Source organism: Ilyonectria robusta, assembly GCF_021365365.1.
Source record: "Ilyonectria robusta strain PMI_751 chromosome Unknown BGZ61scaffold_6, whole genome shotgun sequence".
Taxonomy (NCBI): Eukaryota; Fungi; Ascomycota; class Sordariomycetes; order Hypocreales; family Nectriaceae; genus Ilyonectria; species Ilyonectria robusta.
In genome coordinates this window covers 1,414,982-1,438,548 of record NW_025764440.1, presented here as the reverse complement: position 1 = coordinate 1,438,548, position 23,567 = coordinate 1,414,982, and the positions used below count along the sequence as shown (strand labels likewise).

At 53.9% G+C, this 23,567-nt stretch overlaps 7 protein-coding genes across 7 annotated transcripts; 5 read left to right on the top strand and 2 right to left on the bottom strand.

Moving 5' to 3' along the window:
- Window positions 1–405: 405 nt before the first annotated feature.
- Window positions 406–4,850, top strand: BGZ61DRAFT_572368 (uncharacterized protein; the record flags this gene model as incomplete). The annotated part of the gene is made up of 4 exons (XM_046256098.1): window positions 406–446; window positions 532–3,697; window positions 3,730–3,896; window positions 3,952–4,850. 4 exons carry the CDS (start codon window positions 406–408, stop codon window positions 4,661–4,663), a joined length of 4,086 nt encoding a protein of 1,361 aa, XP_046106947.1. The 3' UTR covers window positions 4,664–4,850.
- Window positions 4,851–5,969: 1,119 nt separating this feature from the next.
- BGZ61DRAFT_199837 (uncharacterized protein) lies at window positions 5,970–6,521 on the top strand. Its single transcript, XM_046237901.1, has one exon. It carries the CDS (start codon window positions 6,129–6,131, stop codon window positions 6,411–6,413), a length of 285 nt encoding a protein of 94 aa, XP_046106946.1. The 5' UTR covers window positions 5,970–6,128; the 3' UTR covers window positions 6,414–6,521.
- Window positions 6,522–8,805: 2,284 nt separating this feature from the next.
- Window positions 8,806–10,514, top strand: BGZ61DRAFT_476010 (DHS-like NAD/FAD-binding domain-containing protein; the record flags this gene model as incomplete). The annotated part of the gene is made up of 2 exons (XM_046248759.1): window positions 8,806–9,046; window positions 9,283–10,514. 2 exons carry the CDS (start codon window positions 8,806–8,808, stop codon window positions 10,512–10,514), a joined length of 1,473 nt encoding a protein of 490 aa, XP_046106945.1.
- A 1,640-nt stretch (window positions 10,515–12,154) lies between these two features.
- BGZ61DRAFT_199803 (kinase-like domain-containing protein) lies at window positions 12,155–15,369 on the bottom strand. Its single transcript, XM_046237900.1, has 3 exons — window positions 14,651–15,369; window positions 13,758–14,595; window positions 12,155–13,706 (listed from the first exon to the last, which is right to left on the bottom strand). The coding sequence occupies exons 1-3, from the start codon at window positions 15,251–15,253 to the stop codon at window positions 12,262–12,264; spliced, it is 2,886 nt and encodes a 961-aa protein (XP_046106944.1). The 5' UTR covers window positions 15,254–15,369; the 3' UTR covers window positions 12,155–12,261.
- A 1,094-nt stretch (window positions 15,370–16,463) lies between these two features.
- Window positions 16,464–17,751, top strand: BGZ61DRAFT_348050 (branched-chain aminotransferase; the record flags this gene model as incomplete). Its single annotated transcript, XM_046240028.1, has 2 exons — window positions 16,464–16,668; window positions 16,736–17,751. The coding sequence occupies 2 exons, from the start codon at window positions 16,464–16,466 to the stop codon at window positions 17,749–17,751; spliced, it is 1,221 nt and encodes a 406-aa protein (XP_046106943.1).
- Window positions 17,752–18,192: 441 nt separating this feature from the next.
- On the bottom strand, window positions 18,193–18,704 carry BGZ61DRAFT_530565 (ESSS subunit of NADH:ubiquinone oxidoreductase-domain-containing protein; the record flags this gene model as incomplete). Its single annotated transcript, XM_046253574.1, has 2 exons — window positions 18,193–18,283; window positions 18,445–18,704. 2 exons carry the CDS (start codon window positions 18,702–18,704, stop codon window positions 18,193–18,195), a joined length of 351 nt encoding a protein of 116 aa, XP_046106942.1.
- A 1,055-nt stretch (window positions 18,705–19,759) lies between these two features.
- BGZ61DRAFT_348148 (uncharacterized protein) lies at window positions 19,760–23,114 on the top strand (the record flags this gene model as incomplete). Its single annotated transcript, XM_046240035.1, has 7 exons — window positions 19,760–20,656; window positions 20,706–21,530; window positions 21,648–22,013; window positions 22,069–22,297; window positions 22,349–22,470; window positions 22,528–22,785; window positions 22,893–23,114. The coding sequence occupies 7 exons, from the start codon at window positions 19,760–19,762 to the stop codon at window positions 23,112–23,114; spliced, it is 2,919 nt and encodes a 972-aa protein (XP_046106941.1).
- Between the last annotated feature and the right edge of the window lie 453 nt (window positions 23,115–23,567).

Sequence of the window (23,567 nt, the reverse complement as noted above, 5' to 3'; positions counted from 1 at the left end):
TTGCCTCTGCTTGGCAAGTGGCAAGCGGCAAGCCAGACGGACTCCTCGCTCTTCTATCACTCCATCGTTTTTACACTCCCCTCACGTCGCAAATGGTAGGTTGTCTTGATTCAAGAGAACCGCTGTTTGACGCCAGACCGGCATTTCAGACTAACCCGTTCTCCGGGATTCCCTCGTCCCATTTTTCTTTCTTTCCTTCATAACTTACTACATCGCCCATGCCGGCCCTCTTGGCTCCACGCCGTCTCCATTCTCCTAACTCTTCCTTTGTTTCGACCGTCACCATCAACATTGTCTAGCCATTCGCCTCTTGCTCAGCCTCGCTGCGCTGCCACGATTGCCACGGGAGCCCTCCCAGAGTTTCGGATTGCCTAGTTCCTCCGCAACGGGGGCTGCCTGCCCATCATGGCTGACGAGACGCCGAATCCGCCCATGAGGCGGCGCGCGTATGTCACCCCAATGCCCGAGAGGCATCCGATGCCGCATATCATTCAGCCTTGTACTTTACTGACAGGATTCCCTTCTCTCTAGGCCGACCATTACCATTGACACAACGGATGTCAACCCTAGTACCAACGCCCCCGAAATGGCATCCAATTCCCAACAACAACAGCGGCCCAACGAACCAATCTCTCCCCAGGACGATGCCGTGAGTCCCACAACTACTGTTGCAGACCCGTTGTCTACGAGCTGGGTATCTCAACGCCAAGCTGGAAACCCGCGACCCGACCTCAACACAGCTGTTTCCTTCGAGAGCCGAGACAGTAGGCCAACAAGCCCTCATAATGTATCGAGCCCGGTGACATCACGAAATGGCGACCGTGGCGCTGCCTTCCTGGCAGTCCCAGAAACCCTACGATCGCGACAGAACTCGGTCGATTCGGAGGACATGTCTCGTTCCTTCACCTCGCACGGCGAAACTACTGTGGTTGGATCCAACTCGACCCAGGCGGAAAAGTACAAGTCGTCTGACATGAGCTCTCATAAGATTATGAACGATGAGACGGCCTTGAAAGCCGATGTTGGCACGGAGGCTGACTTCGAAGTTGAAAACAACCCTTTTGCGTTCACCCCTGGTCAGATGAACAAGATGTTCAACCCCAAGAATATTGCCGCCTTTTATAAGCTAGGTGGCATGAAGGGCCTCGAGAAGGGTCTGCGAACTGATCGAAAGGCCGGCTTGAGCCTTGAGGAAACTCATCTGGATGGCCAAGTTTCTTTCGACGAAGCGACCGCCAAAAACTACAAGCTGGAATCTGAAGGCGTGTCTCCGGCGATCCATGTAAGCTCACCCGGTGGTGAAAGCGGCCACTTTGTGGATCGACTCCGCGTTTTTAAGGACAACCGACTGCCGGAGAAGAAGGGCAAGAGCCTGCTGCAACTCATGTGGATCACCTATAACGACAAGGTGCTGATTCTGTTGTCAATTGCTGCAGTTATCAGCTTGGCTGTCGGACTTTACCAAACCTTTGGTGGTGAGCACAAGCCGGGTGAGCCCAAGGTGGAGTGGATCGAGGGTGTGGCAATCATTGCTGCTATTGTTATTGTTGTGATTGTTGGGTCCCTGAACGACTACCAAAAGGAACGCCAATTCGCCAAATTGAACAAAAAGAAACAGGATCGCGATGTCAAGGTTGTACGCTCTGGAAAGATCATGGAACTCTCCGTTTTCGACATTCTGGTTGGTGATGTTCTCCATCTGGAGCCAGGAGACTTGGTCCCTGTTGACGGAATTCTCATCGATGGTTTCAATGTCAAGTGCGATGAGTCGCAGACCACTGGCGAGTCTGATATTATCCGGAAACGACCCGCCGACGAAGTTTATGCCGCCATCGAAAACAATGACGAACTCAAGAAGATGGATCCCTTCATTCAGTCTGGATCTCGAATCATGGAAGGTGTTGGCACCTTCATGTGCACATCCACCGGCATTTACTCTTCCTACGGAAAGACCCTCATGGCTTTGAACGATGATCCCGAGATGACACCTCTCCAAGCGAAGCTCAACGTCATTGCTACCTACATTGCCAAGCTTGGTGGTGCTGCTGGTCTGCTCTTGTTCATCGTCCTGTTCATCGAATTCCTGGTCCGCCTACCTAAGCAGCCTGCCGACGTCTCTCCTGCCGAGAAGGGTCAAATGTTTCTTAACATTTTCATCATGGTTGTGACCATTATCGTGGTCGCTGTCCCCGAAGGCCTCCCGCTCGCAGTTACACTGGCTTTGGCGTTCGCTACCACCCGCATGCTTCGTGACGCCAATTTGGTGCGACATCTGAAGGCCTGTGAAGTCATGGGTAACGCAACAACTATTTGCTCTGACAAGACCGGTACTTTGACCCAGAACAAGATGCAAGTTGTCTCGGGAACTATCGGAACCAGCCATAGGTTCGGCGGCGGTCGTCCTGGAACCCAGGGCAGTGATGGCGAATCGACACCAATTGACACGAGTGGTGACATCTCAGCCTCGGAGTTTGCTTCGATGCTCAGTGCCCCAGTCAAGGAACTTTTACTCAAATCCATCTCGCTCAACTCCACCGCATTCGAGGGCGAAGTCGACGGAGAGAATACATTCATTGGATCCAAGACTGAGACCGCTCTGCTCATCTTCGCTCGCACCTATCTCGGAATGGGACCTGTGAGTGAGGAGCGAGAGAACGCCAAGACTCTCCAGCTTATTCCGTTCGATTCTGGTCGCAAGTGCATGGGTATTGTGGTCAGCCTTCCCAACGGTGGCGCCAGACTCTTCATGAAGGGTGCTTCTGAAATCATCCTTTCGCAGTGCAGTCAGGTCCTCCGCGATCCTGCTGCAGATGGCTCCGTTGTGTCAATGTCCGATGATAACATCGCCACGGTCAACCAGCTCATCGAGAGCTACGCCAAGCGATCCCTGCGTACCATCGGTATTTGCTACAAGGATTTTGAGTCGTGGCCCCCCAAGGCTGCTCGATTTGTCGAAGGTGGCAACAACGAGGTTGTCTTTGAGGACCTCTTCTTTGACATGTCCTTCATCAGTATGGTCGGAATCCAGGATCCCCTGCGAGAGGGCGTCCCGGAGGCTGTCCGACTTTGCCAGAAGGCAGGCGTCGTTGTTCGAATGGTTACCGGCGACAACAAAATCACTGCTGAGTCTATTGCTAGGGAATGTGGAATTCTCCAGGCAAACAGCATTGTCATGGAAGGACCTGAGTTCCGCAACCTGTCCAAGTTTGAGCAGGAGGCAATCATTCCTAGACTTCACGTGTTGGCCCGATCCAGTCCCGAGGACAAGCGTATCCTGGTTAAGCGCCTCAAAGACAAGGGCGAGACGGTTGCCGTCACTGGTGACGGTACCAACGACGCACCTGCTCTCAAGATGGCCGATGTAGGCTTCTCCATGGGCATCTCAGGTACTGAGGTGGCCAAGGAGGCTTCTGCTATCATTCTCATGGACGACAACTTTGCAAGCATCGTCAAGGCTCTCAAGTGGGGCCGCGCCGTTAACGATGCCGTGAAGCGTTTTCTTCAGTTTCAGCTCACGGTCAACGTGACTGCTGTTCTGCTGACCTTTGTGACTGCTGTGTCTAGCGACGAGGAGAGTGCCGTCCTGACTGCAGTACAACTGCTCTGGGTTAACTTGATCATGGATACTCTGGCTGCGCTCGCCCTGGCCACGGACCCCCCCATGACAGCGTGCTGGATCGGAAGCCTGAGCCCAAGGGTTCCGCTATCATTTCCACTACCATGTGGAAGATGATCCTGGGACAGTCCGTTTACCAGCTTGCCATCACTTTCCTCCTGTATTACGGAGCCCCCAAGGGCATTCTTCCTCTCTCTGGCAACCGAATCCCCTCAGACGAGGAGATTGCCACCCTGGTCTTCAACACCTTCGTCTGGATGCAAATATTCAACCAGTGGAAGTAAGTAGCTCCTACTCATTACAGCTCTGCGCAGTCATACTAACGATATATGTAGCAACCGTCGCCTTGACAATAAGTTCAACATCTTTGAGGGTTTGACCAAGAACTGGTTTTTCATCGGCATTAGTGCCATTATGTGTGGTGGCCAGGTCCTGATCATCTTCGTTGGTGGTGACGCTTTCCAAATTGCGGAGGATGGCCAGAGTGGTACCCTTTGGGCCATCGCCATTGTCCTTGGCTTCATCTCGATTCCCGTTGGTATCATCATCCGTCTTATCCCCGACAAGGTCATGCTGGCCCTCATTCCCCAGTTCCTCAAGAACCGGGCCAATAAGGTGCCCGGGCTTACGATCTCGGATGAGGAGATGGACATGTATCCTGAGCCGCTGGCGGATGTGCGAGACGAACTTAACTTCCTCAGGCGGATGAAGGGAGGCCGCCTGAACAACCTCAAGTTCGCCATCCAGCATCCCAAGGAGACTATCATGCAGCGATCGAGAAGCAACTCGCACTCGCGCTCCAACTCTATCAACATGCCACAGACACCTGTCCAGGAGGATGGTATCGGATCTCCAGTGGCGACTCCCGACTCTCGCAGGAGACCCAGATCGAACCGCTCGCGCTCCAACTCTGCGCTGGGAGCGCCTACAGTGATGGCCGGTATCGTTGCTGCCGGAGTGGCAGCAGGGTGGCAGCCAAGGACGCGGGCAGCAATGGAGGGCGAGACCCAGGGTAATGGGACGCAGGATAACGAGGCGCACAAATAAGGAGTAATACGGCTTGTAACATATGGGAGCTACTAGAACTGGTTCGAGCATTGCTTTTGTTTTTCTTTTGCTCGTTGGGCTACAAAACCAAGGATAGACAGTATCGTTTCTGCGAGCCGATGCATAAATATCAGTAATATTATACTTACATACGTCATTCCCTCCAATACGCTTTCGCGCTCAATGTAGATTGATGGCTGGCAGCGTCTCGAGGATCGGCAGGGTAAACGGGATAGTGGCATCCAGAGCAGAAAGCGTTTCGCAAGAGTTAGCACTGCCTCTGCGACGCGTGGCCAAGGTTTCACTGTGCTGGCAAGAATTCGCAGGATAGTCAGTTTAGCGCTTTGGCTCGATGTTATCAGCTTCTCCTTCCTTCTTGCTTTGTCTCGCTCGGTTTGCTGCTGGCAGGGCCGGGTTGGTTGCTACCTGACCGGTGTGAAGCAGCGAGTAACGCAGCGAGGACACCACGGGGTTGTGCCCTACGGGCTACGGGCTACGTGCGGGCTATGGGTATTCGTACACAAAGGGTTAAGTTCCATATGGCGAAGGTTTCGTATCGAGTGAGGGCGAACTACTCGTCGTTTCTTACGTGTTAGTGTTGGTCAGTTGCCCTTGCATGATACCAATTTTCGGTATGTTCTACCAAGCTGGGAGAGGGGAAACTGCAAATCCTAGCCTGGTGAGGTTGGATGGTGGCTGGCGGCTAGGGATGCAATCAAGCGTCGGTGAGAAGAGGGGGCGGTCTGGGATTGGATTGTGCCGTGGAATGCTCCTGATAGGTACCGTTAGTGGCTCACTCCCTTGCTTGCTTTGTCGACAATGACTGGGGGAGTTTCGCATCAGTGTTGGGCGGCATACGGAGTAGAGTTCTGAGGCTTGAGGGGAGGTTTAGGCTACGATTCCCCGGAGTTTTTGGACCCGTGAAGCTTAATATTGGAAGAGGGCGAGCTGAGCAGGGGAAGTAGGGGAAGGTGGCGATGCAATGTTTGCTTCTGATGCTGTGCATGTGCATAGACGAATGGAGCGGTTGTTAACTTCATCTGGATGCTGTGTAACCAAGGTGCCGGGGTGGGTACACGGCCCGGATGAGTGAAACTGGCGGCCAGGGAAAAGAAGGAAAAAATCGATAGCGCTGGTTCTTTGGGCTGGGACACGGCGTCGGCCGCCAATCACCCATGGTGTCTTAATCTACCTGGCGTGGTCGGGGTTCTCGGGAGGATGCGGGAGATGAGGGAAAGGGGGGGGGAGAGTGCGAGTGGCAACTAATTGGAAGCGAGCGAAAGGCACCGTGGTTGTTAAGAGAGACATTTATTCCTGATGAATTACACATATGGGAGGGAAACTGGCACTTAATTTCCACCGTGAGATAGACGATGCTGGCGGCTGTGCTGGCGGCGATGATGGCGAGGGTTGCTTAATAGAGCCGAGAGTGGACATTTTTGCCTCAGAGTGGTGGAAAGGCTAAATGAATCCAGGCCGTCGGTCTGTGTCTGTGTGTCTGTGTGTCTGTGTGTCTGGGTGTGTTTGGATAGTAGCCCAGCCAATCAGCCAATCAGCCAACCGGCTAGAGCCATGTTCTCGTTCAGCTGGGGAAATGGATGTCATCAATTGGAGCCGCCGAGACAATGCGGAAAGCGGGACACTTGGATGGCAAGTAATTTATCGCTATAGAAGATGGGCTTACGGGGAGCTGAACAAGAGAGAACTGATGCAAGGGAGATGGACAAAGAGCGGCGTAGAGAGTGAGTGAGGGACGGGCAAAGGCAGAGAGCATAATAGGCCCATCATATCATGCAACAACAACACACACACCCACACTGACACACACGCACTGCACACACACGCCATGCCGTCCCGCCCTTGCTCCGCTTTTGTATGCGACAATGATAAAAAGGAAAGCGAAAAAAAAAAAGAAAGGAAAAGACGAAACGATGTGAGGGAATAGACACGAAAAGGCGGTCTTTGATGTACTACGAATGCCGATCGTCTCTAGTTGCTCCTACTGAATGCAGGTGGAACATGCGAGAATCAGAGGGGGCGGTTGTAGGAAACCTTGCTGGCGATATCGGGGCTATCTTGCGTAATGAATTGCTGGGAACGGGGAACGAGGAACGAGGCGGGCAAAGGAGAAGAAGAAGAAGAAGAAGAAGAAGAAAAAACTGGGCTTATTAGGTTGGCTTGGCTTGGCTGGGGGAGGCGGCGGCGGAATGGGTTGGATTGGACTTGGCTGGGCCGGGTCCAATTGCTAGACACAACGGAGGCTGACTGATGAGCAAAGGACAGAGAAAGAAAAGGAAATAATTGGCGAGCAAGGACGGAATGGAACAACCAGGAGGAGAAAAGAAAAGAAGAGAAAAGGAATAGAATCAACGGTATTAAATAGGCGAAAGACAAGACTCACCGGGTTCCTTTTCCTTGTCCATCCACCCATCCATCCATCCATCCAGGGTCGCGTCAAGCAAGGTACCTAGTCGGACACTCGTTCGTGGTATTTCCCCCTGGCTTTGCGACTCGTCTGGTTTTACTTTGCCTGTCACTCGGTCACTCGAGTCACTCGGCGCTCACTCTTTCTCTCACACCATTCACGCTCACCCACTCACCATTCACCATTCACCATTCACCACCAGCAAAGGTCGAGCCAGTACAATCGCTCCATCCGCCCATTTCAGCCAGCCCATCCATTCCAATCTCCTCTTGCCCAATCTCTTGGAGCATTTTCCCATTTTCCCATTCTCCCCACCCTTCGACATTTGTCTTCTTCTTTCCTTTCAATACCTACCTTACCCTTCCCAACCCTTCCCAACCCCCGGTTCCTCTCACCAAAAAACCCACATACGCGCCTGGCTCTCTTCGCGCTCGCGCCTCCTTGCATACAACACCCGACGTGTGCTTACCTTGTCAATCGGCGAGTTTCGCCTACGACTTGCCGTGACGCATACACACGGCAGAGAGGTTACAGATTTACAACCAGGAGAGGAAAAACCACACACACACATACACACACACGCACACACACATAATCAAAAGTGTGGTGACGGCCCGACACAAAGACCATCCCATCATATCCCAGCACGCCACGCAACCCAAATCAGACCAAATCAGGGATCCGGTCTCTCTCTCTCTCTCTCTTTCTCTTTCTATCTACCTACCTACCCACGCACTGCAACTCTCTCTCTCTCTCGCTTGTCGGGATTGTCGGCTTCTGTGAGCCTGTGATTGACGGCTACCCGCATTGATCGCGAGACCGAGACGATAAACCCCTTCCCGTGTCTCCCGCCCTTCCGCGTCTCCTTCACACCTGGCTGTCCTTCCGTTTGTTCTTTGCATGCCTGGGTTTTGGGGCCGCTCTCAGAAAAACCCACTGGCATTGCGTTCGTTGTCTGCCTGCGTTCCGCACCTATTTCCGGTCTTACCTTGGTCTGCCTGACGAAGCCAGCTGAATTGCCTTGGGTCTAGCAACTCGTCTGTCCTCGCTCAGCAGCCCTTTACCTTTTCCTCACATAACACGCACTCACGCACCTTTTTTCCCTCCCTCCTTCATTCAACCTTTCCCTCTTCACCCGACCACCAAACCTTGAGAGAGCGACCGCATACGTCGGGGAGCCTTTCCGAGTGAAGCACGCACGCACACACACACACGACTTGCACAGCACAGTGACAGAAAGTCGCAATACGCTATACGCTGAACGCCGACCCTTCTCGATCGGTTTAATTTTAGATGCCATCCTCGTGTCGCTGCTGACCCGCTTCTTCTGCATCTACTCTCTGTTCCTCTTTCTGCCTTTTTCAACGATCCCATACTCTTCCTCTTACATACCCACGCTTCGACCCCCTTCTCACACCCCCGTCCCCTCCCCCATAAAAAAGGCCAACTGGTCTCCGACGCCTCTCGCCTATCGCCCCAAAAACTGAGACAGCGAAATCTCCTGGGCGCTCACCGGCTTTCTTACATACCTAATTTGCTGCTGACTGCCGCGGGTAAATTCGCACCCATCGCCACACGTCCACAAACAACACTTTCTCAACTCTTTTCATTTCCGTCTTTGGCCATCTGCTTCTCTTTCGACCTTGGTTTTTTCCCCCTCTTGTCGCTCCTAGACTCTCCAACTCTTTCTTGCGTTTTTGCAACTCCGCACCGCAGGATGAATACCAAGAGAGGTGCCGCCAAGGGCGTCTCGCTGGCCAAGCGCAAAGCCCAGGCAAACGCGTTTGACAAGTTGAGCGAGAACCCAACAGAAGCCGAGCTCAAGAACGCCGCCGCCAATGTCGCCCTCGCTGAGCTCGAGGAGAGAGTTGCCGATGTCCGCGACTCGTGGGAGACGGAATCTCTCTTTGAAGATGCGTTTGAGGAGCTGACTGCTAATTCCCCGAATGGGAGTGATGGTGAGCTTCCCTCTCTTTTCATTTCCTCTATCTCGAGCAATCTCGCCTCTTCTCTCCTTCTTCATTCCCGCACCCGACTTATTTATTTCCTCTTGTTCACAACCGCGATCCAAGTGGATCCGAGGCATTTCTGCATCTCATCGCTGTTATCTGCCTGTGTGGAAACGCATCACGCAGTTGTTTTCGGTTTATCCTCCCAAATGTGGCAACCATTCGCTAATCATCGACCGTTCTAGATGCTGATGTCTGCACGCCCGAGGAGGCTAGCAGGCTTCGCCGGGAACTCCGAGAACAGGGCCCCGCCGTCTTCTGTGAACGCACTGTCGATGCTGGTCGCTACACGGCCAAGAAGCTTCTCAGCGCCTTTGGAATCCGTCCGCCAAACTTCCTCGAGGGCGAGGATGACGAGGCTTACTTCAGCTTACTGTCGCTGGCCATCACCCGCGAGTTGTCCAAGCGCGCTAAGCTGTCCAAATACAACTCGCTCGAAGATGCCGTGGATCTGATCCAGCAGAGCAAGAACATTATCCTTCTAACCGGCGCTGGTATCTCGACCTCGCTGGGCATTCCCGATTTCCGTTCCAAGGGCACTGGTCTCTACTCCAAGCTTGAACATCTGGGTCTAAATGATCCCCAAGAAGTCTTTGACATCGATGTCTTCAGACACGATCCTACCATCTTCTACTCGGTCGCTAAGGACATCCTGCCCAACACCGACCGTTACACACCCACCCACAAGTTCATCGCCATGCTCAACGAGCGCGGCAAGCTTCTGACCAACTACTCGCAAAATATCGACAACCTTGAAATCAAGGCAGGCGTCCCCAAAGAGAAGCTCATCCAGTGCCACGGGTCCTTTGGCACAGCCACCTGCGTCCAGTGCGGCTACAAGATGCAGGGCGAGAAGATCTTCCCAGACATCAAGGCAGACAAGATCCCCCGGTGCCCGCGATGCATCCAGACACTGCGCACAGCCGGCGGTACCGTCAAGCGTAAGAGGTCCGCGGGTCTGGAGAAGAAGCGCCGTCGCTGGAGCGCGGATGATAGCTCTGACGACTCTGAGTACGACATCCCTACTGCAGGCGTTATGAAGCCCGACATTACGTTTTTCGGCGAGGCGCTGCCCGATGAGTTCTCCAGGCGCCTGACGGAGAACGACCGCGACAAGGTCGACCTGGTTGTTGTCATTGGTACATCCCTCAAGGTGACGCCTGTGTCCGAGATTGTCAGCTGGCTGCCTTCGCACATCCCCCAGATCTACATCTCGCGCCAGGCCGTCTCGCACATCAACTTCGACATTGACCTGCTGGGCGACTGCGACGTTGTCGTGACGGAGCTGTGTCGCCGCCTGAGCTGGCCCTTCAAGCACGAGATGGTGCCCAAGGGCCAGAAGATTGACGTGGCTACAGAAGAGGGTTACAAGAGCCGGCACACGTTTGAGGTTCGGGGCGCCAAGTCTAGCCCCTAGACACAGCGAGATTATTGACGCGTTGCGGGAGTACTTGGTACGCCCTGGTAGACCATGTTGGTACATACGAGAACGACTACTGTTGTGTGCGCATGATGCGCGGGACCAAAAAGGTGACGAGGTTTCATGGCTGAGATTGGTGGACATTTCTTTTCATGTTTTTCCTTTGCCTGGTTTTCGCGTCTGGTTGGTTGGGTTTCTCTCTTTTGGAATCCTACTTGTCATGGCGGTGGGCGGCACGGCGTCACGGGCGGGCGGGCAGACAGACAGACAGAGAGACGGACAGAGAGACGGACAGACGGACAGACGGACAGACGGACAGACAGACGTACGAACAGAGAGACGTACGGACAGACGGACAGACGGATGGCACAGGCGTATGGGCGTTTCCAGGGAATGGAGGTCTGGTTCAAGCCATCTACCCCAATGTTTTGCTTGTTAATGTTATTCCAAATGGATGTGTTTATTTTTTCCCCGATTGAATTGGTCATCTGAGGCATCATCGCATTAATTACTGTGCGCCTCCGTCATCACTCGAGTGCCACTGTGCCAGCAAAGCTTGATAACAGGGGTGCGTGGAGGTGGCGCGGCTAGGGTGCGTGGAAATGATGTGATGTGATGTGATGTGATCAGATGGGGCAACTCATGAAAGGGAAATGGAGAGTGGACGGCGACCCGAGAGGACTCGAGACCTGAGAGGAGAGGACTCGAGACCCGACGCTTCGGTTGACAAGGGTAGGGCTTTTTGGGACCCCCCCTGGAACTGTGTGCTTGAGACTATTATTGCCTAGGTAGAACCAGCGCGAAGAAGCTGGAGATGAGCGAATACAGCGAAAAAAGAGGAGGTGGCCCCATGACCTAAAACGCTGGACTTGTTTCGCCACATGATGGGATTCTGATAAGCTATCTATCTCTAAGTTACAAGGTACAGTAACGCCGTGTATGTATCTCGACGGAATGCAACTTGTATCCCTGCTATCGTGTCGCCCGCCCACGCCGCGAAACCTTTTACACAGCACCGCCGGCCATCCGGAGAACAACTCGCCACTTCGCACCAAACGTAGTAAAATAAAAAAAAGGCCCTCCCCTCCTCTCACCGACACTCGCAGTGGAGACAGCACCGAACAAAAAAAAAAAAAAAAAAAAAGGGCGCGTGAAAGTGTGTGCGCGCTGTCACCGCGGCGGGGTTGGCTGGCGCTCTCTGCCTTGGCTGGGAGCCAAGTTACCCAGAGAAAGCATGTGATGAGGGGGTTTGGAGTTACACCGGTCTGACAGAGAAGAGAGGCGAAGGGGACGTGGCGCAGAGGAGGGGGGAATAAAGGCGGCTTGGTTTGATTAGTACTTTAGTTGCTTGGCTGAGGAGAGGAGACGAGAGGAGAGGGGAGAGGGGAGGATGCATGACACTAGGATTGGATTAGACGATGACCTGGTGGAGTAACTTAGCCAAAGAGCCCATCCAGCTTTAGGCAACCTGCGAGTGAATAAAGACCAACACCCTTGCTTTCTGCCTATGACTCCCATTGAGAACAACATGTCGTCGAGGGAATGCCAACTATTTTACACCCAGATAGATAACCTTGATGCAGTTGATATCCATTCGATGCAGGCAAATACTACCATGTAAAATCACTTCTATTTCCACGAGGCCTCGAATAAGCCCAACCTCTCGTCTCACACGCTATTCATATCCATAGACGCTGCAATGCCCTCCCGCCTCCCCCCTCGCACTCCCCAAAACGCCATTCCTCTAAATCAGACTCTCATATTTATCCAAACCTGACTTCTGCTGCCCGCCGCCCATTGTGCTCGTGTTCGTGTTGCTCGCTCCCTGGTTCACCATGCTACCCATGCTCGATGAGACCGTCATGCCCATGCCCCGCCCGCCCATTCCCATGTTCGTGCTGCTTGATCCCCATGCGCTTGCCTGGGGGTTCGAAGGAGGCGGAGCGATGGAGAAAGAGGAAGAGGCCGACGCCATGCCTCCGCCCGGTGGAGGCGGCGGCGGCAGTGTAAAGGACGGAGTCCGGGAAGTTGCCGCAGGACCTTGTCCAAGTGACATACTGGCCATAGACGAGTTCATACTGCCTCCAAATCCAGAGGCGGAGGGGGTCGAAGGCCCCGAACCCCAAGGATTCGCTGGCGCAGCAGCTGACGCCCAGTTGACAGACGTCGCTGGCGGCTGAGGCTGATGAGGCGGCTGAGGCGGAGGTGCGAAGCTCGCCTGTGTCGGCTGCAAAGGCTGACTGAACTGCGTCGAGCTCGGTGTAAGCGTTTCGAAGCGACCCAGGTCGGGCGTCACCGTCCGGAAGGTGGGCTGAGGCTTGACGGAAAGCTGGCTTGGGGGCTTCGTTGGGTTTGTTGCCGGAGGCGGCGTCGACCATGAGAAGGCCGGTGTGTTTGGAGTGCTCGAGTTTGACCGGTTGGTAGATACCGCTGCCGCCTGAGGGTCGTCCCAGCCGCCGCCGCCGCCTGCGGTGCTCGATCTGGGGCTGATCACGGCCCTTCCCTTGACAAGGGCTTCAAAGTCATCTTCCGTCGCTCCGCCCTGATCAAACGTGGTACCTGTGACGCCCCCAAACGCCATAAAGTCTTCGTTAGGAGCAGCTGTGCCGCCATTTGAAGTTCCAGAGAGCTCCTGGAGCTTCCTCGTCTGCTCATCTTCGACCCGCTTTGAAAGACTCTTAATGAGATCCATGAATGACTGGAACTGCTTCAGGTCGAGAAGAGGTCCTAAGCTCATATTCCAGAGAATAGGGAGGATGTCCATGGCCACAAAGTCCGCGTCAGCGGCTTGGCCCACAACCCGAAGGACATTTAAGGCTGCCATCATCACCGCTGGCTCCTTGGTCTTGATCACCTTCACTAGAGGAACAATCTTCTCCTGCATAGTGTACTTGTCGAGGGCACTCGAGGAGGACGTCTTCTTGTTGGTTGAAGCGAGACCATTCAAACCATCGTCTGGACCCCCCGGCTCATTTGTCCCGCCGCAAAGAATCACAAAAGCCCGTAAACCACGGACCTTGATTGCGAGACTGTTGGTCTTGCTGAAGACGGTTGCAATTACGGGGAACAACTCATTCTTGATTGTGCTAAAGTCGAGTACTGGGAGCACAACCGGCAAGCTTCGTAGTGCCGCGTCGACAATAGAGTGAGTCGGGCATTCAATGGCGGCCAGAATTACTGGAAGCATATCTAAAGACAGTGTTAACGATTGTTAAAGATGGAGGCGGAAGAAATACATACCATCTTTGAACTCCTTTCCAGAACAGTTGTTGGAGATTGGTGAAAGGTTTTCTAGGACGACCATCAACCCCGCGTCTCTAGCCGGGTCCTTCTCTTGTGATTGCTTCGCGTTGAGAACGAAGATTTCCCGTAGGGCTGGTCGGACCTTTTCACTAAAAGCGCGGCGAGCTGAGGGAAGCAAGTCAATGATCTTGAAGATATTCTGAAGGATGAGCGCCTGGAGATCGCGATCCTTGAGCTCGTCAAGCAATGCAGGCAAAACCTTCTTTTCCATGACCGACTTGGGGAAAGAAGGCAACACCTTGAGAAGACCACGCATGAACTGTGTCTTCTCGTTTGGGGTCTTGGCCGGGAACCCATCAAGAAACCGGATCGTCGAAACAAGAATGTTGTCAAAGTATTCACTCTGTTGGAACTCACGGGCCGTCATCCTCTGAGCAGGCCGTCTTGTGATGAGCCGTGGCAGAACCTGGTAAGAAAGTTCTTTAGGGAGCGGCCGCGATGAGAGGAAGTTGTTGTTGGTTGAAGGAACGCTGGACGAGGACTGGAAGAGTCGTTTGTAGGTAGAGAGGCTGCCATGGCACTCTAAGGGGGATTGGTGGGGCGAGTTGTACAAGGCTACCGACAAGAGACCAAGAGAAAACATGTCAGCAGAGTAATTGATGTTGTTGTCCACGACATAATCGGGTGAGGTGTAGTCGAGCTGCAGTTGAACTGTCTTGGGCAAACGGGTATCCATGTTGAGCACTTCGTAAAGACTGATCCCTTGGATGGAAGTTGGCTTATCGGAGTTCTCTGGCGGACTGCAAAACGCTAGGCCGCTAAGCTTCCAGTCAGACTGTTATGGTGTTAATAGATTCAAAAGCAAGTGAGCACTTGGAGATTTGACGTGCCTTGGCATTGATAAGGACCGCATCGGGGGTGATGTTTCCATGAACAAGGCCTGCGTTCTCATGCAAGAACTCGAGAGCCTTGCTGATCTGCAGTAATCCCTTTTGGATTTCGAGCTCATCAATCTCGAGCTCCCGTCGTCGCTTTACTCCGTCGGCATCTTCAGTGACGAACCGACTGGACCGTCCGCCAGGACCTCCAGCGCGCTCCTGTTCATCCTTTTCTTGCAGCACGCTCGAAAGTGATGCCGTCACCGGCTCAGTTACAAACTGCAGGCCTCCACCCCTCGTGTCTTCTACCGGTTCGACCAGCTCCAGGATGCTGGGATGGCGCAACTTGGCCAAGCTGGAGGCTTCCTTCTTCAACCGCTCGACAACCTCCTCGACCGTCTTCTTGAACGACGTGGCGCCTGAGCGCCCTAGCGAGTTGCCATGGGCATCGAGCGACTTGCGGTCGAAGACGAAGACGCTGTAGGCCTTGCCGGTGGATTTCTTTTTGCAGTCGTAGATCTTCCAGGGACCAGCCGTCGAAGTCGGGGCAGACGAGATGGAGTAGTTTCCGGTGATGTTGGTGGCGGAGATGGACTTGAACGCCGAGGAGAACATGGTGCGTTTACGCGGGGAGCGATTGGGCAGCTATCCCGATCATGTCGAGATGCCAGGGATGGTCAGGGGAGGCAGTCGAGTGCTTTGAGCGCACTTGCCCGGTGTGAATCGCCGCTCCCTAAGATCGGATCCGGCGAGACAAAGGCGCAGGGCGAGGGCAGGGCGAGGGCAGCGTGGTTTGAGTCGAAACGAGCGTGGGGTCGCGAGATTACGAGATCGTGGGATTGTCGAGGTTAGCGGGATGACGTGGGATGTTTGGTTGCAACGACGGCGACAGCAGCAGGCGCGTGGAGTTGACAAATAATCCTTAACCCTTCCATATTAATTAGTGGAGGCCCCTTGTCGCTGTTGGTGCGACGAGGCTCAGCGCTGTCGGCGGCCCCAGATACCTAGATCCCAGGCGCGTCTACGGAGGGCCCTTTCAAAAGTCTTATCCAAGCGCTAGTAACATCATATCCATTTATCCCTGTCGGTTACCTGAGATACATAAAGCTGTCACAGTCTCGTTAAACAGCCGCTGTAACTTCAGGAGTAGTATGCTGCTGATCAGGATATAGCGGTTGCTGTGTGCTGTAGCCTGCTATCCTTTAGGGCCTATAGAAATCAGGAAGTACTTGGTGTACTTATTATCTAACCTAATGAGTAGGACTTACTTCTTATGGACAAGACTTTTGAAAGGGCCCTCCGTACCTAAGGTACCTAGCCGGATGATGTAACCAGCACTAACACCACTGCAGCACAGTGGCTCGCCCGGCTTCTAGGGCTCTTTTCCAGGAGGGAGCTTCGACACAGCGTAAGTTGACACGCAGGCGTACCGATGCAGGACATGACGGATACGTTCGGTTCCACTCCCGCGCGGCAGGACACGGCAGTAGCGGCTGGCAACGGCATGTCCCTCTAAGTACCTCGGATTTGGGTATTCTGATGGCGGCCAGCCTATCGGGCAATTTCTAATCCAGAGTGGAACGTCGACTTATCTGTGTCCGATCCAACTCCGAAGCGCCATGACTGCAATAATCCTCGCCCACCGCAAATAAAAACCCCCGACTGCCTCTGCTCATCCTCACCGTCAATCGGCTTCGGGCTTACCACAGATATATAACACTCCTCGGGAGCGTCGCGCAATCCTCTTCTGCATCAATTGGACCTTACTTGTCTGCTCTCGAGCTCGAAAACCCTGCTCCGACACCCCCCCAGAACCACATTCACAATGAGACCCTTGTTCGTCTCCCGCTCCGCTCTCCGGAGCGCAACCAGAGTCTCCAGCTCGAGGCTATTGCCGCTCTGCCAGGCCTCGCGCTTCTACAGCGCAAAGGCCGGCGAACTCGATGCCTCCAAGCTCTCCATCACCAAGACCACCAGCCCCAAGGCCCTGAGCAAGGCCGAGGACCTCGTTTTCGGCCGCGAGTTCACTGGTAAGCCCCCAACCTGACCACTAATCATCAATCAACCTTGCGACCTTGGCTAACATGCGCTTCGCAGATCATATGCTCGCCATCGAGTGGACCAAAGAGGACGGATGGAAGGAGCCCAAGATCACCCCCTACCAAAATCTGTCACTCGACCCCGCGACCTGCGTCTTCCACTATGCATTCGAGTGCTTCGAGGGAATGAAGGCCTACAAGGATAAGCAGGGCCAGGTGCGACTCTTCCGACCTGACAAGAACATGGCCCGGTTGAACAAATCATCCGCCCGTATTGCCCTGCCGACCTTTGACGACAAGAGCTTGATCGAGCTCATCTCCAAGTTCGCCCAGCTCGACTCGCGCTTCATCCCCGACAAGCGTGGATACTCCATGTATCTCCGTCCCACCATGATCGGAACCCAGAAGACCCTTGGCGTTGGCCCCCCTGGGTCTGCTCTTCTGTACGTTATCGCGTCGCCCGTCGGCCCATACTACCCCACTGGCTTCAAGGCCGTCTCACTTGAGGCTACCGACTACGCCGTCCGAGCCTGGCCCGGAGGTGTCGGTGACAAGAAGCTCGGCGCCAACTATGCGCCTTGCATCCTCCCTCAGCTGCAGGCTGCCAGCCGCGGCTTCCAGCAGAACCTGTGGCTATTCGGCGAGGAGGAGTACGTCACCGAGGTGGGCACCATGAACATGTTCGTGGCCCTGAAGGACAAGGAGACTGGTCAGAATGAGCTCGTCACCGCTCCCCTTGACGGCACCATCCTAGAGGGTGTGACCCGCGACTCTGTGCTTGCTTTGGCCCGAGAGCGTCTTGCTCCTAAGGGCTGGAAGATCTCGGAGCGAAAGTACACCATGAAGGAGCTGTCAGAGGCTTCCAAGGAGGGCCGACTCATCGAGGCATTTGGTGCCGGCACCGCTGCCATCGTCAGCCCTATCCGCTCTATCTCCTGGAAGGGTGACCTCGTTGACTGCGGCCTAGCCAAGGATGAGGAGTCTGGTGAGGTTGCTCTCCAGATGAAGGAGTGGATGGAGGCTATCCAGTACGGTGATGAGGAGCACGAGTGGAGTTTCGTCGCATCTTCCTAAAAAGCGGATTAGGTACTTGGATGTATTGGCGTTCTAAGACGGTACTGGGAGCTTGCGCTGGTTGCAAAGAATAAAAGAGAGTTCCCTGCACTCGCACGCATCCGCGACGTTGAATACATGTGCATGTTGTTGCATCAAGTCCGTATTGGGCAGGTGAGGTGCCAATGCTGACTCACTCGCAAGGGACCAACTGCATTGCATGCATATATGCCTGCAACCACGAAATACCGAAATCACGAAACTGCGGAGAGCAAAGAGACCTGTCGTAGTGACCCGTCGTAGTGACCCGAACAACCAGTCTAGTGATTTGAACCATTGAAGGAAGTCGTCTTCCCAAAAATGCAGATAACATGTACAAGTTTGACGGCCCGACGAGAAGTCTGCCCTCGTCCCATCACAACCAGTCCCCTCCTTTCTTATGTCGACTCATCCTTTGCGAAATCAATCCTTCTTCTCCTGCTTCGTAGGGTCGGGCAGAATGCCCTCCTGCTCTAACCTCCTTCGCGCCTCCTCGAGAGCCCAGGTCGAGACACTGTAGATGTTGGTTAGCACTGGGTTACCCTGCCAAAATGCCGCATCGCCGTGATTCGCCATTGAGGCCCGGATTCCCTTCAATGGCAACCACCCGGGGGCCGTTCGTCACGCGGGACAGCCGCTTCGTCGTCCGGGAACGGAATATTGCGCGCAACTCACGTCGTGTCGGGCTTGAAGGCAAGGGCGAGGCCGGTGGCGGCGAGGCTGCCGAAGAAGAAGTACATGGGCCACTCCCAACCCTCGGGCTCAGCCTTCTCGCCGGGCTTGATGCCCCAGAGCCATCCGGAGGGGGGCTCGAATTGCGACTCGCCGTGGCCGCCCCGTCGGCGGGCGGTCACGGAGAAGGCTCTGGCGGAGGCGGGCTGGCGGACGCAGCGGGCCGCACGCAGGGGCGCGGCGGCGTGGCGGATGATGGCCATTGTTCGTCGAGGAATCGAGGGAATTCGGCGGTGCGGGAGGTCGTGCGGTGCCTCAATGGCTGGAGTGGAGAGGCGTGATGGCAGCTGGTGCTGAAGACTCGACGTTGTTGGTGAGGTCGAGGCCGGCGGATCGGAATCTGAATTCACGTGACCGAAGGGGGTCATAAGACCACGCCTCAAATGCAGGCTAAGGCACACACCCCCTCAGGTCCAGCAAACATGCTTGCTTCAACTGACAGAGATTAACTACAATTAATTATGCAACAGTAATGTTGCCTCAAGAAGATGGAAATTATCCTGAAATACATCCAATCTCTATCATAATGCCATAAGCTTCTTCGAAAAGTTTTGCTTTGGAATGAAACCCATCGGGCACGTATGGAGTGCATCTGGACCGTGTGTAATTACCAGCTTGCGGCCCAAATGCCACAGCAACATCGCATGGACAAGGAGGGCCCCCATCTTCAGTCTTTGCACTCCTTAGTACAGTTTGCAAGCATGCTTTTCCAAAATCTTCTCCTGGATTTCTCAATACACAGTTCTTTCCACTCTTTTGGCTGTAGGCGTTGATCATATTGCCACTCTCCACTACGGGTATTATACATCGGCTAATTCGGTCGCTATTCCGGATACAATTCGTTCTAGCCAACAATCAACCGGGTATTCGTCATCAACTTTCGTCAACCGTAGCGACCTTTTCAAGACCGTGGCGATAGAGTCAGAGACTGATATCCGGCAATTTCGAATAAAACGACAATCTCAGTTCTCGATGGAGGTTGATAAGAGCTTGTCTGTGTCACGACTCACCCTCACTGATTCGCGCCGTCTGCACGGTTGAACCTGGGCTGTGGGTTTTAGTTGAACTCGGGCTATCCAAAACCACAATGGCCAGCGACAAGATCGCGATGGCTGGCGAAACCTTGAGGGCACAAGATTGTTCAAAGCCGAACCAGTCAAGTCATCTGGATGCTGGGGAAGCTCCATTCAAGGCCGGGGCAATGGACGCGATGGCTACTGAGCTTCAACGACTAGACCCGAGTAGGGTAATCAACCCGATGGCTCCTCGATCGGCCTCTCCGCCATCCATATCCTTTGCGGGAGGCTCTCTCGCCCGGCAGAACATAGGCTCTCGGCGTAGCTCTATGCTGAGTGTCGCTCAGATCGACGAGATGATCACGGATGACCGCATCAACATGGACACCTATGGAGTGTCCGAAATGCGAGATGGCTTCTTCGATGCATTATTCCTGAAGCCCCTACCCATCGCCCCAGGCGAAGTCATCGAGAGCTCCAAGGCAGCGCTGCCAATGGAATTCGACAAGAGTCATCCACTCTCTCCAAAGGCTTTCCTCCCTCGCCAGTGGCATGAGCTGCAGTCAGTGGCGAGGCGTATTACGACCACGAGAGCTGGTATCAAGCTTCTCAAGTCCTTTACGGCTTTCTTTGTGGCGTATGTTCTCTGTCTTATACCGGCGGTGCGAAGCTGGCTGGGTCGATATGACTACGTCATGGCGATATCCGTCATTGTCAACCATCCAGCTCGTACGGTTGGATCACAAATAGATGGTGCTGTCTTCACTATTATCGGCACCGCCTGTGGGTTGACCTGGGGCGCCATCGGCCTGCTAATTTCTACTTCCACACCTTCCGCAAGTGCTGGCTATGGTGGTATCCTGACCATATTCCTCGCTCTGTTCATGGCCAGTGTCGGATACATCCGATCCTTCTTCATTCGCTTTTACCAGGCAGTTCTGGCTGCTGGACTGGCCGTTGCTTTCACTACACTTGCAGAGACAAGTAGTCGAGACATCGGGTGGGCCAAGTTGCGAAGCTATGCCGTACCCTGGCTTTTGGGACAGGCTATCGCTCTAGTCATCAATCTTGTCATGTTTCCCAATGCCGGGAACCGCCCGCTCACCGCGGCCCTTGACAAGTCTTTCAGGACTATGCAGGTGTGTCTTACCTATATCCTTTGTGCTCCCCCCGTACTGAAATCCTCAGGAAGCTCTCATCATCCCTCGCCCCAGGAATAGGAGGCTGAGAAGACGCCTTGCAAAGACCTTCATGGACATGTCACTGGCGTATCGTGACATGAGAATCGATATCACCGTAACTCGGTTCCGCCCTGCAGATGTACGAGATTTGCGTAACCTCGTGCAGGGTGTTGTGAGGGCGCTCTTGTCAATGGATACGGAAACTCTCCTCTTTGAGGATTGGAACTTGGAAGAGCAACAAGTTGAGATCACTATAGGCGATCCGGATGCAGCTTCGGTTGAAGATCCGGACTCGTCAGACGAAAGGTGTGAGTCATTATTCGATTTGGAAGACGTCCGTCGTAAGGTAGCCAACACCCTGTCGGAACCTACGAAAGAAGTCCTCGCTTGCATGGCAGAAAGCATGAAGAGATGCCATGCCGCGCTGATGGATCTCTCCGGTCATCGCAGCTACTTCGGCCCACCTGCCGACATTTCGCCAGATATCACCCCTATTCAAATCCGCATGACGACTGCCCTAGCTACTTTTGACATGGCAGAAGCAAGCCTGCTGGTTTCCAGCGACATCCCTGAATCTTACGCCGACCAGTCTGAGACGGTCGAGCTTTTCGTCTTCGCAAGGCATGTCCGCGAGGCTGCGGCCACTATTTCCAATCTCATGGTCAAAGTTCACGAAATGTACATCAGTTGTGACCGCATGCGGGTGAACCTCCCCACATACCCTCCCTGGAAGGCTGTCTACCGTACCAATGCCCAGGTCAGACATGACCGCGGCGGTGTCACTGCTGGCATATATCAGGCGACATTTGCGGAGATTTCGCACATGCTGGACGTCATGAAAGCCAAGGAAAGTCATTCGGGGCCGCGGCCAAGTTACGAGGCCGTTACAAAGGTCGAGAGCACACCCCATACGATGGAGTCCAGCATTAGGGGGCACCCAGCCTCAAAGAGGGATAAGCTTGGGTACAGAATTTGGATGATCCTCCATCGAATGCAGGGGTTCGAGAGCAGATATGCCCTCAAAGTTGCCATCCTGGTCTCGTTGCTGTCAATCCCTGCATGGTTGACCGGCGACTCGAAGTGGTGGGATCACTACGAAGCCTGGTGGGCTGTGTGCATGGGTTGGATCATGATGCACCCAAGAGTTGGTGGCAATGTGCAGGATCTCGTAACACGAGCCTTTGCGGCCATCTTGGGTGCTGTCTGGAGCGGTGCTGCCTACGCTGCTGGGAACGGAAATCCCGTCGTCATGGCCACGTTTGCTGCCATCTACATGATCCCCATGCTATTTCGCTTCACTCAAAGCTCACACCCAGTAAGATACTGACCCATATATCTCTCGATTATACCTGTTTTAACCTATCTCACAGCGGTCGGGCCTGGTCGGATGTCTCTCATTCACAGTCATCTCTCTTGGGCTGCAGAACCAGTCCGATGCATCGTCCGCGGCTCTTCTCGCGATTCACAAGGGTTTAGTGTTCTTTGTCGGCACCACGACTCCGATCATTGTTAACTGGGTTCTTTGGCCATTCGTTGCGCGGCACGAGCTCCGATATGCACTTTCATCCATGCTCTTCTTCATGAGCGTCATATACAGAAGTGAGCCAATCCCAATATCTACGATGAATAGCCTTTCTCTAACGCCTTCAGATGTTGTCGCAAACTATGTGTACTTCGACGAGGGCGAAGATCCGACCCCTGATGACATTACAAGATCTGAGATGCTGGAAAGTCGTATGCGCGAAGGCTTCGTCAGAGTTCGACAACTCCTAGTATGTCCCCCCTGAGCTTTGAAACTCCTCGGCTTAACACTTACAATTGCCCCCTAGGTCATGACCCGCCACGAACTCCGGCTTCGTGCTCCCTTCGATCCCTTGCCATACTCCGCCCTGGCAGGCGCCTGCGAACGCTTCTTCGAGTACCTTATTGCCGTCCGCCAGTCTGCACTCTTCTACAACCCAAATTATATCCGCGACAACCCAGTCGCCGCAGAGAAGCTTCTCAGTTATCGTAGGGATGCCGTGGCATCTATCCTAGGAAACTTGTACATCCTAGCTGGGGCTTTACGATCTCAGCGAAAAGTACCCGTGAGTGAATATGCTTCCCTCTTTCGCTCCTCAAGACGGCTGGGTCTGAATCGTGCCGCTGCCGTAGCGCTCTTTCTATAGCACATGTACTAACTAACTGTCTACAGCGTTATCTTCCCAGTGCCGCAGCAGCTAGAAAGAAGCTTCTTCTAAAAGCCGGCGAAGTTGCGAAGGAGATGGCTGAGAATGTCGAATATCAGGAACTCGAGAGACAAAAGACGTGGAGCGACATATACAGCTACTCGTACAACGAGAGCCTGACAGGCTGTGTCGCCCAGCTTGAGGAGTTGGAGAAGTTCACCAAGGTCATTGTGGGTGAAAAGGGGTGAGTTCCCCCTCATCATACAAGATATGGAAATTATTTGCTGACTTTACAATAGTTTTGAGGGTAAATTTAAGGGCGTGGAAGACTCTGACTCCGAAACAGATACGCCGCCCAACGAACGGCGTTAATGTTGTTTGCATTTCCTTTGATACCCTAAAATCTGCCATACCGCCCTGTATTCTATACCCCTTATACCTACCGGCTGTGTCCGGCCAAAACAAACCACGTTAATATGCGCCGTTGGTCATTTCATTCAAGATATCTCTCGTAATCGGCCTTCCCTTCAATAACGCCCTTTCTCCAATTGTCGCTCTCTTTGGCGACAGCCTGCGGTTCTCCTTTCCTGCAATGGCAGGGGGAACCTTCCCCTTCGTAATTCTCTTGGGTGATTTGGTTCTCTGTGTTGGTCCTGTAGCGGTGATTTGAGTCCCCAAGTCTTCAAAATAATGGCTCTCAA